General features: G+C 47.3%; 1 protein-coding gene across 1 annotated transcript in view; it reads right to left on the bottom strand.

Annotated features, from left to right (window-relative positions):
- The window catches only part of LOC135913999 (neprilysin-1-like), a 38,835-nt gene extending 25,275 nt beyond the window's left edge, over positions 1 to 13,560 (bottom strand). The window contains exons 1-3 of the mRNA XM_065446700.2: positions 13,190 to 13,560; positions 12,866 to 13,033; positions 5,120 to 5,209 (exon numbers count right to left, since the gene is read on the bottom strand). Coding sequence (XP_065302772.2) covers positions 5,120 to 5,209; positions 12,866 to 13,033; positions 13,190 to 13,333 — 402 coding nt within the window. The 5' untranslated portion in view covers positions 13,334 to 13,560. The remainder of the gene's footprint in view (positions 1 to 5,119; positions 5,210 to 12,865; positions 13,034 to 13,189) is intronic.
- Between the last annotated feature and the right edge of the window lie 203 nt (positions 13,561 to 13,763).

The following is a 13,763-nucleotide window of genomic DNA, read 5'->3' as shown; positions in this document are numbered from 1 at the left end:
GAATAGCCGCAGGCTGCCCCGTTCCGAAAGGAATAAAAGATGGCGGCCGCTGATCGCTGAGACGCTGGCTACTCGCACCTTCCGGAGAGCATGGGTGTATTTGCGCATAATAAAACTTCTTGCGTGGCCGTGTAACGTTTTCGTGCCCTTTCGGCACGTCTACCACCTCCTTCTGCCAACTCTTCTTTGCTGAGGGTCAGTTTTAGCGTCATTCTTAAGCTTCCGTTGCATGCCGCCGTAATTTTCGACCAGCCACCACAAGATAAGTAAGGGAAAGCCGACCAATCGCAGACGCCGGCACCACCCTCTTCATCCCGTTATCGATTTTCAGTGCACTGGCTCTGCCCCAGTGAATCCCTCTCCACTTGAGCGTTCTTCTCGCCTCTTGTCAGCCAATAAGATACGACAAGCCGCTCAGTGTAGGCAATGGTATTCGTTTTTCAAGCAAACAAAAGTGACCTCCTATGAACGAGGAGAGCGTTTGATTGGTCTGTTCAGACAACCCTGCGGGTGACCGCTCGTTGCTTGCGTCGGTGGTTACGCAAATTTGAAGTCAGGCGATTGGAATAGAAACATATTGGAATAGTTTTACGTTATAGGGCCCCTGCAAGCATACAGCGCTGCTCGTTTGTTTCAATGCTTCACGTGGTCAGCGATGACATTTACATGACCTTTGTCTGAAAGTGTTTGCTGCGGCAGTCGTAGCGAGCTGATAAACTTCTTCGCTAGTGCGCGTAATGGGACAGCCTGGTAATGGCAGTACTTACGTAGTCGATTAAAATCGACCACCGAACCGTATGGTATGATGAACTTTATTAATGTCCTGAAGATCAACCCTTAGGTTGACGCAGGCGGCTCCCACGTCGGGACAGTAAGGTTTAACCTTACCGCCGTATCATGGGCCTTCTGGACGGCCTGTACTTGATCGGAAAGAACTCCACTGTGTAGGACTCGCTGCCACCAGTCTCTCTCCTTGTCACAGTCTGTGAAAGTCACATGACACTGCCAAAGCATGTGATCCAGAGTAATGATGCCATTACACTTCTCGCAATTGATTGGTATCTCTCTTTCAGGATATATCTTGTTAATAAAGTTTGGACTTGGATAAGTTCTTGTTTGCAGCAATCTCAGAGTCACCGCTTGAGCTCTATTGAGCTTAGCGTGTGGCACTGGGAATTCCCTTCTGTTCATGTAGTAATGCCTTGTGATTTCATTATATGTAAGTAATTGGTCCCTGTTCTCCACCTGTATATTATTAAGGTCCTGGTCGCGTAGTGCACGGATAGTAAGCCCTCGTGCAGCTGCGTTAGCCATCTCGTTTAAATTCTTCCGAGATGGATCGACAGACCCCATGTGCGCAGGAAACCAGCGGATTTCGATCTCTTGGCTGTCCAACTCACCGATCAGCTGGGCAGCCCTTTTGGTTACAATGCCATTGGTAAAGTGTCTAATAGCCATCTTAGAATCGCTGTAAATCTTCGTCCACTTATTATTCCTTAAAGCGAACCGTGAGAAAATTCGTATATTGATTGCGTGTGACACGTGGAAGATCTGCTCAAGAAGAATACTGTACGTTCGCTGCCTGGATCGCCAACATTCAAGCGCCGAAATCACAAAATCTTGTCTTTTTTCATTGGTTAGACTCCTTCGCTATTAATAAGTCCAGCATCAGAGTTGAAGTTTGCTCTTAGGAACAATGCTAGCGCGAGTGTAAATCCAAGCCTAATTTTGCACTGTGTTCTGGGTTTTTCTTAGCGTACAATTTGTCCATGAATAGTACATGTTCAAAGACTAAGCAGCCAGAATATTGTTTGCTCAGTAACATTGTTATATACAAGCGACATGATCTACGATTCTCAGGCCGCAAGTCCTCTGGAGCCGTGCGGATGTCGCAACGATGTATTTCACTTTCTGATCATCTTTTCTTATCATTCGGACACCGAGCCACATATTCCGGCGATAACTGCATTGCCGCAGCGTGCAAGCCAGTGATTAAGATCTAAAGAAAAATGGAAAATTAAATATATCCGTACAAAGTGCGCCTTCCCTGCGACTTGCCGCACCATGCTGTCACATCGGCAGCGAACAGCGGTCAGTATCGCTTTTCTCACTTGGTTGCTGCATGGCCTCCGCGATCGGATGGCCTTCCGATTTCGAAGTCCATGGTTGCCGTTTATCGAATACATCATGCCCCGTGGCGTTGAGCGGCGATCGCATCCACCGCTTGACCTCCAGAAAGGAAGGCCAAGACAAGCGCGAGGAGAGTGAATAGGTTTCAAGTGATGGATTAAAAGGGCAGAGGATACGCGCAACTTTCCTAAATCACAACAACAACGTACCACGAAAAATAATACGATGAATTTATTCTTATTCTTCGGTCACAAACCGATGAAGCGAGGCAAAAGGCGGCACACCACTTACGTAAGGCCTGCCCTTTCCCCACCGAAACGAAAAACAAATCATGGCAAATGAACGTGTGGTCGAAATAGGGATTCTGTCGTCCCGGTGTCCAATGTTCAGAATTTTTCTGGTTGAGCTTTATAAACAATTAACGGTCTTCTTTTCGATAGACGCATTGTATATAAGAAGGTAAAACAGACGAACATGTCAATGCTAATGCGGCTGTTTGATAATTTGTCTACGAACTGATTTCTAAAAATCCTCGTTGTCACGCGTTAATATATACTGCGTCTTAAGGTAACCATATTTACAAAAAATAACAATATAGACACGGATTTGGCGAGTCATACTTTACATTGTTCTCTCCACTTTAATTACACAAAAGACGTGCAAGATTTAGTCCACAGGGGCATTCTTCGGAGGAGGTGTGAAGGTGTGATGCTTTTCCAATATTGCAAGCGTTTGTTGACATACAGGTATGCATTGGGAGTATTTCCATGTCCATCCTAGTCATGACAGACGTTTTGTCCTTCTATGCTGTTGTCCTGTTTAGCTCGGTCCCAATACGTGCTCTTGCAACAAAATTAATGGTATGCCGCTAGACAAAAAAATTACAGGGTCTCTTAAGATCTCTCAAGAGGTGAACGGCGAAAGCCTACTCATCCTCCTTTTATGATTCGCCTTTTCAGTCACTATTGGTCACTACTGCTCCCTACTAAGCATTTTAGACATTTTATTCAATTGTGCTCATTACAAGCCGTCGTTAGACATGTTGGTCATATCATAGTCATTAGTAGTCATTACAAGTCATTTCGGTCATTATTAGTCATTACTGGTCATTATTAAGCATTGTTAGTGATTTATAATTAATTGTACTCGTTGCAAGTTTTCGTTAAAGTTATTTGTCATTTCGTAGTCAACGTTAGTCATTACAAGTCATTTCAGTCATTGTTAGTCATTACTGCTCACTACTAAGCTTTTTTAGTCATTTCTATTCAATTGTAGTCGTTACGATTTGTCGCTAGACATGTAGGTCATTTCGTAGTCATTATTAGAAATTACAGGTCATTTCAATATTTAGCCCTTACTGCTCACTAGAAAGCGTTTCAGTCATTTGTAACCACTTGTGGTCATTGCAAGCCATCGTTAGACATATTGGTCATCTCATAGTCATTAGTACGAATTAGCAGTCATTTAGTCATTACTACTACTTACTAGACATTTCTAGTCATTTCTAATCAGTCGTGGTCATTACAAGCCGTCGTTAGACATTGGTCATTTAGGAGTCATTTCTAGTCATTACAAGTCATTAGTAGTCATTATTAGTCATTACCAGTCATTAACCTCTAACAATCTCTATTATAACGTTATCATTCACTAACTGTCACTATCAATCATTTTTCATTCTATAATTTGTCTTTAATCTGTCTTCATATGGCCTGATGACGCTTCGGCGGACACTCCGGAAGACAGGTGTGCTGGCACAAACTTCACCATAAGCCTAGAAAGGCTTTCGCCTTAATAAGTCGCTCTTTTTTGAAGGTAGAGTGGTTATGTAAACATCGCCTCAACGTCACAGCTAGCATTCAGGATGCAAAGCAACGTCAGCTCTGCGTTATTTTGATTCCTAGCATATTACCGCTGCTTACCTTGTGCGACGTACAGGAAATGCGATGCAATGCACCATTGCCGTTTTCGTTTAAACGCGGCTATTAAAAAAGTAACAGGCTTTCGTTCACTGAAGGCCGCGGCACGAGCTGAATACAGTATACCTTTATGCAGGGTGTCCCAAATAATTCTAGCCACAGTTTAAAAATATGCAAATGCCACGTAGCGGGTCATAACCAAGGTAATCTTGTTTGCCGTCGCTTGGAGATACTCAACCTATTTTTCATTTCGCCTACTTAGATAATCAGTCTTATTTATTGAACTTCTCAAATATTATAGTGAGATAAAAAGAGTCAATGAGAAAATTGTAGAGCGACATGAAAAACTACCGACACAGCTTCCTGTTGCTCGATACGTGCTACATAAGTGTTTTTCCGAGCGGGAAAGCCCGCCAATACACACAAAATTACCACGCGACTAGCAGCTCGAGGCACTCTTGAGTGCATTCGGGCACTTCTTTCACACTCCAAAAAACACTTTTATGTAGCACGTATTCACCAAGAGAAAGCTATATCGGGAGTTTTTCATGTTGCTCTAGAATTTGCTCAATCTCACATTTCATCTAATTATAATATTTGATAAGTTGATTAATTAATAATGAATAATAATCTAATTAGGTGGAATGTAAACATAATCCGAGTATCTCCAAGCGATGGCAAACATTACCTTGGTTCTGTCCAGCTACCTGGCATGTGCATATTCTTAAACCATGACTAAAGTTAGCTGCGACACCCGTATATGCCAGCGTATCCCAAGTGTCAAGCGAGAACGAAGTCTATACCATATTCATATATTTGTAATAATACTAATATCTCGTGACCACCAGTTCACAAAAAGTTGAGCACCTTTCATGACTTTCATAACGCCTTCATTTGATATTATTCTTTAGTCTATAAGGAATCGGGGGTTTAACCTGACGTTCATAAATTTTGTTCGAGGAGCAAAAATCGGTAATTATCGGGTTTTACCCGAAAACTAAGAACTCTATATGTATAGTATGTGGTTCCGTGAAGTTCTTACTGCGCCCTCATATTCAGCAGGGGAGTCGTACCTTTTCTTTTGATTTGGTCGCCTTTGCATCTGCAGGCCCGGCAGGAACTTCTGCAAGAGGCGCTTTTGGTGCAGCCGGACCCTCTGAAATCTGCGAATGAAGTGTAGTGCGGACCTTAAGTTTCTAAGCTACACATCGTCAGCGATCATGTGGGCTCTATTTTTCTTTTAAAACTTTTTGCTGCGACATTATGTGATTAGCTGAGAAACGAGTAAGTAGACCAGCCAGGGCTGTTAGCAGTGCTGCCAGCTCAGGGGATTCCAAATGAATCGGCTGATGTAGCTTCGCAAATTGATTGCATGTAACGAAGTAAGTCATTTCATGCTACAAATACCTCTGTATCGCGCGGTGAGTTGCTAAACAATCGCATTAGCATGCTCCCTGGCTTGAGCGGGATCTTTAAGATTTTATGCTTCCATTTGTGTTTGCCTCTTGGCCTTTCAGATATCCCTTAATGCTAGTATACGTGCTCCCAGAATATGCACTACCTCGCGACATGTCTTTAGCTATACTGCGACCGCAGCTCTTCGAAGCGGGTCTGCAAGTGCAGTGTATTTCAACGCAACATTCTGAAGAACAACGCTAAATGAAATCAACAGGCGCACGAACAACCCAGGCTTCCTTGTGTATTGTATTTTCCGCAGCCTGGCCACGACACTGTACCTCCGTAATGTAGTTTCTGATCGATTAACGAAGGTTAAGGGCACAAGTCCTGCCGTGCCGAATCCGGTGACTCTCTTTTGATAACTCCATCTCTCCGCACCTTTGAGATTCTTACGTGTAGAAGAAGCAAGTGTCATGCCGTTTTTTTAATTAAACAGCGGAGCTGTTCAAAGTCGAGCCTTTGCCGTCCGTTGTCCGGTGTGACGCAGAGGGGCAGGGTGCGGAAAGGGGTATAGGAGCAGGTGCTTCTCCGGCGCGCGCCCTTTCGCCCCATGAATTCCGCTCGGCGCGAGCGGCAGCGCCGACGTCGCGCAAATCCCGAGCTTCGAGAGCGAGAAGCGCAAACAAAGCGTCAGCGGAGGGAAGTCGCTACCGCCGAGGATCGATGACGGGAAGGTCAAGCCAAGCACCGGTGGAGGCAAGCCAAACCACACTTTCCAGAGAAGCCAACCCAAGCCAAGCACCAGCAGAAGCAAGCCAACTCTGAACTTCGAATGTATAGGAGGCCGAGCAGAGACATCGATGCGGAGAAGTTCCTCCCACGAAGGGTGCCGATGGACGGTTCAAGAGAGGATTCCTCGACCGTGAGTGCGGCCACAGCTGCAACATTTGTGGTAGGACTGTGGTTCGGTCACAACCTCGCCCAACTAAAGAGTGTGCGCAATCCGGAACCGAAGCTCGAATCTAGCAAAACGGCGACAACGAGACAAAAGACTCATGAAAATCGCACTAAACTCGAGTTCAAACTTGAGAAAACGACCGCCAGCTTCACTGATTTGACAGTTTTCACTGCGTGGAACTGGTTTTCTTTTCTTCTTTTTTTTTGAAAGTCAAGTCGCCGCAAGTCAGCCGCCGTGTTACAAGGGGGTCGTGTGCGACACGCGCGTCATCGACCTGATGCGATGAGGCTGCGCCCCGTTTCGTATAACCCAATGTTTATTTCTTGCCTTAAGAGCACGTTCATTCCGTTGAACCAATACACATAAGAACCCGATATTGAGGAAACAAGAGACAGAGATACGCCATTCTTTCCTGAAGCTTACACAGACAAGCGTTAGCTTCGAGACAAAAAGAAACTAGAATGCAGTCGGCTTGGCTGGACACTTCTTAGCAAAATGGCGTACTGAGGAGGACAGTATGGTTCTTTTTTAAGTATTTACAAATAAGAATGGCGCTGTGCTTTTAAAGTTACGCTTGGCTCTAATGGGTTAAGTGTCGTGAATGCTCTTTTTGCAAGTGGTGGTTACTGTTTTGTACTGTTTCAGTGGTTACTGCGTGGTGGTACAGTAGTCACGTTTATCGTCGTGGGAGCTAGGGCAGGCGACTTGAAAGTTGGATTGGTTCATTTTTCGAACGGCCTTTCTCGGATAGGCGAGAAAGGAAACAGTATGCCTCCACCCGAACGCGGTGGTCCCAACAAGCGCGGTAGGGCAACACAGTGGTTAAACATTGCGTTTGGTACCGCGCTAACAAGGGCCACACAACAGTGAAGAAGACAGGGCAAGCACGGCACCGTCTATTTTGTGTTTTCGCGTTATTCCAGCCTTCTTCGCTACGGTGTTAGCCTCATTAAAGCGATAAAGATGTAATGTATGAACCAATTAGCCAAGAAGTACGCGGTATTAAGACCCTAAAAAAATTGGCCGACGATTACGATACTTGGTAATACGATCTTTGAGCACAGCTCCTGCCTTACTTCAACAGGCAACCGCATACAGAACACACAGTTCCGAACAGAGGCTGTTCTGCGTTTCGGATTGGGCAGCACACACCGCGACACGCCGCTATCGAGCCGGCGCTCCGGCGACGCACCATCACGTCATATTATAGTGGGTCATTCGAGTGGAGAGGGGAGGGGGAGATTAGTAAATGGCGCAAAGCTAGGTTGAGTTCGCCAGATAGCAGCGGTAGCGGACCACTGGCTAACTGTTGCTGTTAGCCCTAACTGCTACAAGAACAAAGACGAAGTATGATGCATGTTTACGGAAGAATCGTAACCAGACGTACATAGTTAAGTATGGATAAATATAGGTGGGTTTCAGTCACACAGAAAGGTACTGAAATAAACTGGGAGCAAGCGAATACACGAATATACACGAATATCACCGACGGTCTCCAGCCGCCATCGCACTCACCTTTTTCTTCTGAGGTGGGATGAGGAAACGGGTAGAGAATAGAGGTATTGAGTGGAGGCCACACACTCATTCATTCACAGACTCATTCTCAATGTGGCCGCACAAGGTTGGGGTAAGAAGTAGAAGTAAGGGGACGAAACGCTATAACTGTTTTTGGAGTAACCGCAACGGCACTGCGCCAGGTAAGAAGAGGTATAAGGCAACAGTGGAGGCGGGAGAAGGACAGCCAGGCGCAAGCACTGCCAGAAGCGACAAGTGCCAAATGCCTTGCAAACGGGGAAGCGAGACGCGGCTGAGGGCCGTAGAGCTACGCGACGCGGGGACGCAGGAGCGGAGAGCCGTCACGCGCGAGGCGGCTAGGAGCGCTCTATAAGGGCACATTCACACCGGCGACTTGAGGAGGTCGCGCGACCAAGTTGGTCGCTTTGCGACCAGTCGCAAATGGTCGCAAACGGTCGCCTTTCTCGAAAAGCGACCATTTTGGGCGAGTCACTCTCTGCGCGATTTTTCAGTCGCGCGACCGTGTTCGCAAAACTGATAAACCAATCAGCGGCGCACCGGAAGTGATCTTTCGTGTGTCTACATCCGGCCTCCTCCGGCGTCGCATTCAAATTCCGCGTAGATTCCGAGAGTTCTCGCTGAGAACGATAATCTCCGGGATTGCGACTTGCGGGTCGCGCTCAGCCGGGCTTGCCGGTGTGAACATCAGTCACCTTCGGTCGCTTTTTGATTGCGAGTCGCAAACGGTCGCGCGACCTCCTCAAGTCGCCGGTGTGAATGTGCCCTAATAAGGTCCCTCTATAATTTTCAAGGTAGCGACATTAAAACCCCTCAATTTTTAAAAAGTAGCGCCATTCTGAGATCTTTCCGCCACCACGCTCACCCTGGCGCGTCCTCCTCCACGCATCCTGTCGCCCCAGCCTCCTCCGCTCCCCCATTGGCCAATCGGTGTCACGTGGAAGCAGGCGCCGCGCTTTTGTATATTTTTTCTTTCCAGCGTGGAGCAGGTGCCGCGTGTTTGTATACTTTTTTTTCTTTCCAGCGCGCGCCAACCTCCATTGTTGGGCCTGCTCGACGAAAGTACGGCAGGCAGACTGACGGAGTGCGTTAGCGTAATAGAATGTGTCGGGCCCAGAACTTAATTGCGATGCCATGCTGCTGCGCCTTCGGTTGCTGCAACAGACACAGCGAGGGCAAAAAGCTTTTTGCTTTGCCGTCCGGCGGGCGCAATGCAAAAAGTGTGGATTCGCAGGATAGGGCGGGCTGACTTCGAGGAAGTGGCAAAGAACGCACGGCTTAGTGAAGTAAGGGCCACGGCAACTCACAACCTCGTTTTTTGAGCCTAGTTCACGCCTTCCGCTTCGAAATAGTGTGTTCATGCTCTGCGTGGTTTTTAGCGCGTTTGACTTCATTTTTCTAATGTGCTCTCTTTGTTTCATGTAGTTTCGTCTTGCGGTGAAATGCATGCATCTGCAGCTGGCCTGTGACATAAAAGAGACTTTCTTCAGGGTGTGTTTTGTGCTCCTCCAGTAGTTAGCACATTCTCGACGCTTTCGCAAGGCTCAATATGACTTACGATGCAGTCTTTTAGCTTCGAATGTACGCCCTCATGTATTGATTTGGCTTGTGGTGATAAACGTTTTTAACGTTCCGAAGCGACTAAAGCTAGGATGCAGACCGTAGTGGATGGCTCCGGATAACTTTGTCTAGCTCGCCTGGGGATGTTGAACGTGCACTTTGATCGTAGAGTCGTACGTGGGCCGGTAAATTCCTCGTTGGCGTTTCATAATACTCGCATGTTCGCGCTAGCGCTGCTTTAGAAGTTGGCGCCTCGGCGCGATTGTATTTCCTCAATAAATTTTATTTGCTAGTTGTAACACCTCATTATTTCGTATTATTGACGCCGCCTCCAGGGCACCATAGCGGAACGGGAACACCAAAGCTAGAACCAGGGCTGGATGGGGCTCGCCGAAGACTGTGCATGCCAAGGGGGTACAAGATCGCGGACAGCCAATTTTGTATGCGAACACTCCCTGCGACACCTGCATTATTGTAATGTCACGTGCTCTTCAGAGACCTCTGTTAGCCATTACATGTGCCCTCCTGGAGCAGTACTTGTAAAAAAATAACAATATATCGTCAAGATTACCAAAGCACCCCGCAATGAAAAAAACAGCCCTGTTGCCAGACATTGCTGACCGAACAGCCATCCCGGCTGTGTGTGATCAGAAATCTCGCACGCGCCTGCCGAACAAATGTATCCTGTAGGTTCGTAAATGAACCTAGGAAACCACGTACACATACTTTCACGCTGTCAACACCTGAAACTTTGGTAATTACGCGCGTGTTTGAGTACACCGCGTGCTTGCGTCGTGTTTCAGTAACACGAACTCTCAACGTAGCGTGCTTTACGACTGAAATACGCCTTGAATAATGGTTCTTTTCTCTATTTCTTCCGCAATTGCAACACGAAATTCTAAAGGCCAGTTACCGACTGACGAAGAAAGATGTCGATTGAAAAAACTGCTCCGCAGGGCTCGAACGAACTTTTCTGCGGATTTCCTCCCGTAGTGTGTTAGCCGTCCTGCTAACTGCTAAACTGCTAAATCTAGTCCTTTAATTTCAATTGAGCGCTGAAAGAAAAACGATAAGAGAGCGGAATGACAGCTTGATCGCCGTGATTCAGCATGTTTATATTTTGTTCGTTTGAGCTCAATCAGCGTGCGAGCCTTGGTGATTGCTTACGCTTAATACCGTTTGCTCGGTTAATTCTTTTGCTTGTAAGTGTGTTTCGTACACATAGCGGTTACTTTGAACGAAGAATTCGTGTAAAAAAGTAGGCTGACAGTCGCTTGGACCGACAAACTTTCGACATAACGTCGCTGGAACGTGCGGCCCTCACGGTAACAGTCTTCTTGCCGCTGAGTGTGTCTGTCGAGTAGCGATTGCACGACTACTGTTGTGTCTTGTGGTTCAATGCTACGGGGCAGTGCAACTGTCGTGACATTCTGAAGCAGCGGTATTGTGTCAGCGAGTCTCCTCGATCGTGTTCGGGCTGCCAGAGCGATCTGATCTCGCGGCACACCAACATCGAGCGTAGTGTGTGCGCGTGTGTGAGTGCGGTTGACTGTTCTCGTGAACCGTGCGACGTCGCCACGTAAAGTTGAATAATGACGCGCATTGTTGTGTTTATGCCTTTTCGCCTCCGTGCACCGCTACAGCCTCGTAAGAATTAGAGGGCCCTTATACGAAACGCACGCGGATTGGCCTAGCTATTACTGCACTGTGTTTTGCTGGCGTTCCCTGTATGGTTTCTGGCGTTTTTCTTATGTTAATTTGCAGTTGTGTGCTTTTCATCGGTAAAATGGCATCGCCGATTATTGAAACATCTTGGAGTGTAAGGGAAATTTGGAAGGAACGAGCTCGCAGCTGTATGTAATGTGCTTTGATATATTGTATTATACTTTATTCTTTGATAGTCAATAGCCATGGCTATGCAGTATTTGTTTTCAAAAGCAGAGTAATGCAGGTACTTAGGAATATATTTATTCACATATGCAATGCACCAAATACGATAAGGATATGCAGAGTTGGAAATGGCTTTTTTGGACATATTGTAAAGCGCAGTTAATAACGCGCGCACAAACACAGGAAAGTATAAAAGCAGAATTCGCTGCTGAAATTTGCTGAAATCGCGCACGTAACGCAATGCGGATATTTGTCAACGAGTTAATGCGCTTCTGCCAAACTATTTACTTGCATGCTAGGTCACACTGCACTTGCTAAGTCAATGGTCTCATAATGCAATAAACTCAAGAATCTCCACAGACTTCGACCGTCAAAATTCATGCGCGCGAGTGAAATACTATCGCAGCTCTGCACACACACGTGTGCTTTCTCTCGCGCCTTCGTATCACTCTACGTTAGTTTCCTCGCGTATAGTCGTGCAGTTAACGACGTTCAGTTATTCTGTCCAATTCTATGCGACCACATTTATCTTCTGGTTAGCTTTTGTTTGCCGAGCGGGATGCAAAATAACTCCTTGCCATCCTCCATCTTATCTCGGCACCCACCCGCACAGCAACAAGGCATTTCGGTCCTTCACATCCTAGGTCATACTGAGCTATTCAGCGGGCTCATAACGAACTAAAGTAAATATTCAGCACAAACTTCGGCCATCAACATTCATGCGCGAGTGAAATACTATCACAGCTCGACACACGCACGTGTATACTTTCTATCGCACCTTCGTATCGCTCTACGTTACTTGCCTCGCATAGTCGTGCAGTTAGCGACGGTTCAAAGTCATTCTGTTAAATTCTGTGCAACCATTCTTTTCTTCTCGTTAGGTTCTGGTTGCCGCGTGGGATGTAAAATAACTTCTTGCCATCCTTCGTCCGGTTTCGGCACCCAACCGCACAGCCACAACTCATTTCGGCCCTCCCGGAAAGAAATTATCGCAGTAATGAGCATAGCACAACAGGCGAAACGCGCGCACTTTGCCTGGCGCGCAGGAACTTTCATGGCGGCAAAGGGGTGGAGCAAGGTCACATGTCACCGTTCAGCCTATCACTGGCGTCGTCAGCTGGATGAAAGCCTTTCGATACTTTGAAATTATTGAGGGACTTTAGCGACAGTGGGATAGCGGAATGGCGAGGGCGGAGTAGACGGTAGCGGTGAGAGTCACCGCAACGGAGCTTCGCGGAGGAAGGGGGCGAGAGGATAGGCAAGAACACATGATCCGGCTTTGGAGGAACGAAGAGAGCAAGGCTCGCGCCATGCGTGAAAGATAGTGCCAGGTGCACGCGCAGCTAGAGCAGCGCGCTAGCCCCGGCTACAGAGCTGGTTACGGCGACGCACGACGGCGAGTCTAACGGTGACGCGAAACGTGGGAACGGGTGCCAAAGAGCTGCGCTCTAAAGCGGGCTGCAGGCATCATCGCACTCACCTTGCTGCTGCTTTCGGCGATCGAAGGCCGCGATCGCTTGCGTTTTGTAGCATTGGTGCTGTCTTTCCCCGAAGAGGTCGACCTTCCGGACACAGAAGACTTGGAGGTTGTACTGGACGTGCCAGCCTTCCTCGCCTCGGCCATGCCTTGATGGGGGTAGTCGCTGGGCTTAAAGGGTGGAGGCTCGTCTGTTAGTCTACCTTTTTTCGCTACGGCGCTTCTATCGTTAACGCGATACAAAGTGCAATGCATAAACCAACAAGCCCAAAAGTACGTGGTATTACGCCCCCTAAAGAGACGGTCTCCAGCTGCCATCTCACTCACCTTGCCGCTGGTTTCGATGGTCGAAGCCCGCGACTGCTTGTTTTTCGTTGGCTTGCTGCTGTCCTTACTGGAAGAGCTCGACTTTCCGGTCGAAGAAGACTTGGAGGCTGCACTGGACACGCTGTCCTTCCTCACGTCGGCCATGCCTCGATGAAGGTAGTAGCTGAGAGCTTAGAAGGTCGAGACTCGAGGTCCGTGAGAAGGAGCGGCGTCTCGAATTAGCGAACAGTCGGGCTTCTTCTACGTTATCTTCTGAGCGCGTGATTCTCGCGCAGCACGCGCTGTGCCAGTGACGATGATGACCCCGGACAATGGCGCATGCCCACAACAAGGGATTGGCCAGGAAGCGAGTGGTTTAAGAATAAAGAAAAGAAGCAGACAAATAGTGCCCTTGGTCGTCACTGCGTCATCATTGCCTTCTGTTGACTTTAAATTCTGAGCGTGACAGGTTACGCACTTAGGAGGAGAAAAACGAAAACAGTTTTAAGCTGTAAAGAAAGCACAAGAACATTTGTTTTAAAAATGCAGCATCAAGGTCATTTGGCTTTAAGACGCAATTACCATTAGCCAGATT

Source organism: Dermacentor albipictus, chromosome 7, assembly GCF_038994185.2.
Source record: "Dermacentor albipictus isolate Rhodes 1998 colony chromosome 7, USDA_Dalb.pri_finalv2, whole genome shotgun sequence".
Lineage (NCBI taxonomy): Eukaryota > Metazoa > Arthropoda > Arachnida > Ixodida > Ixodidae > Dermacentor > Dermacentor albipictus.
Note: the sequence above shows the minus strand (reverse complement) of the source record. Positions and strands in the feature narration are given on the sequence as shown.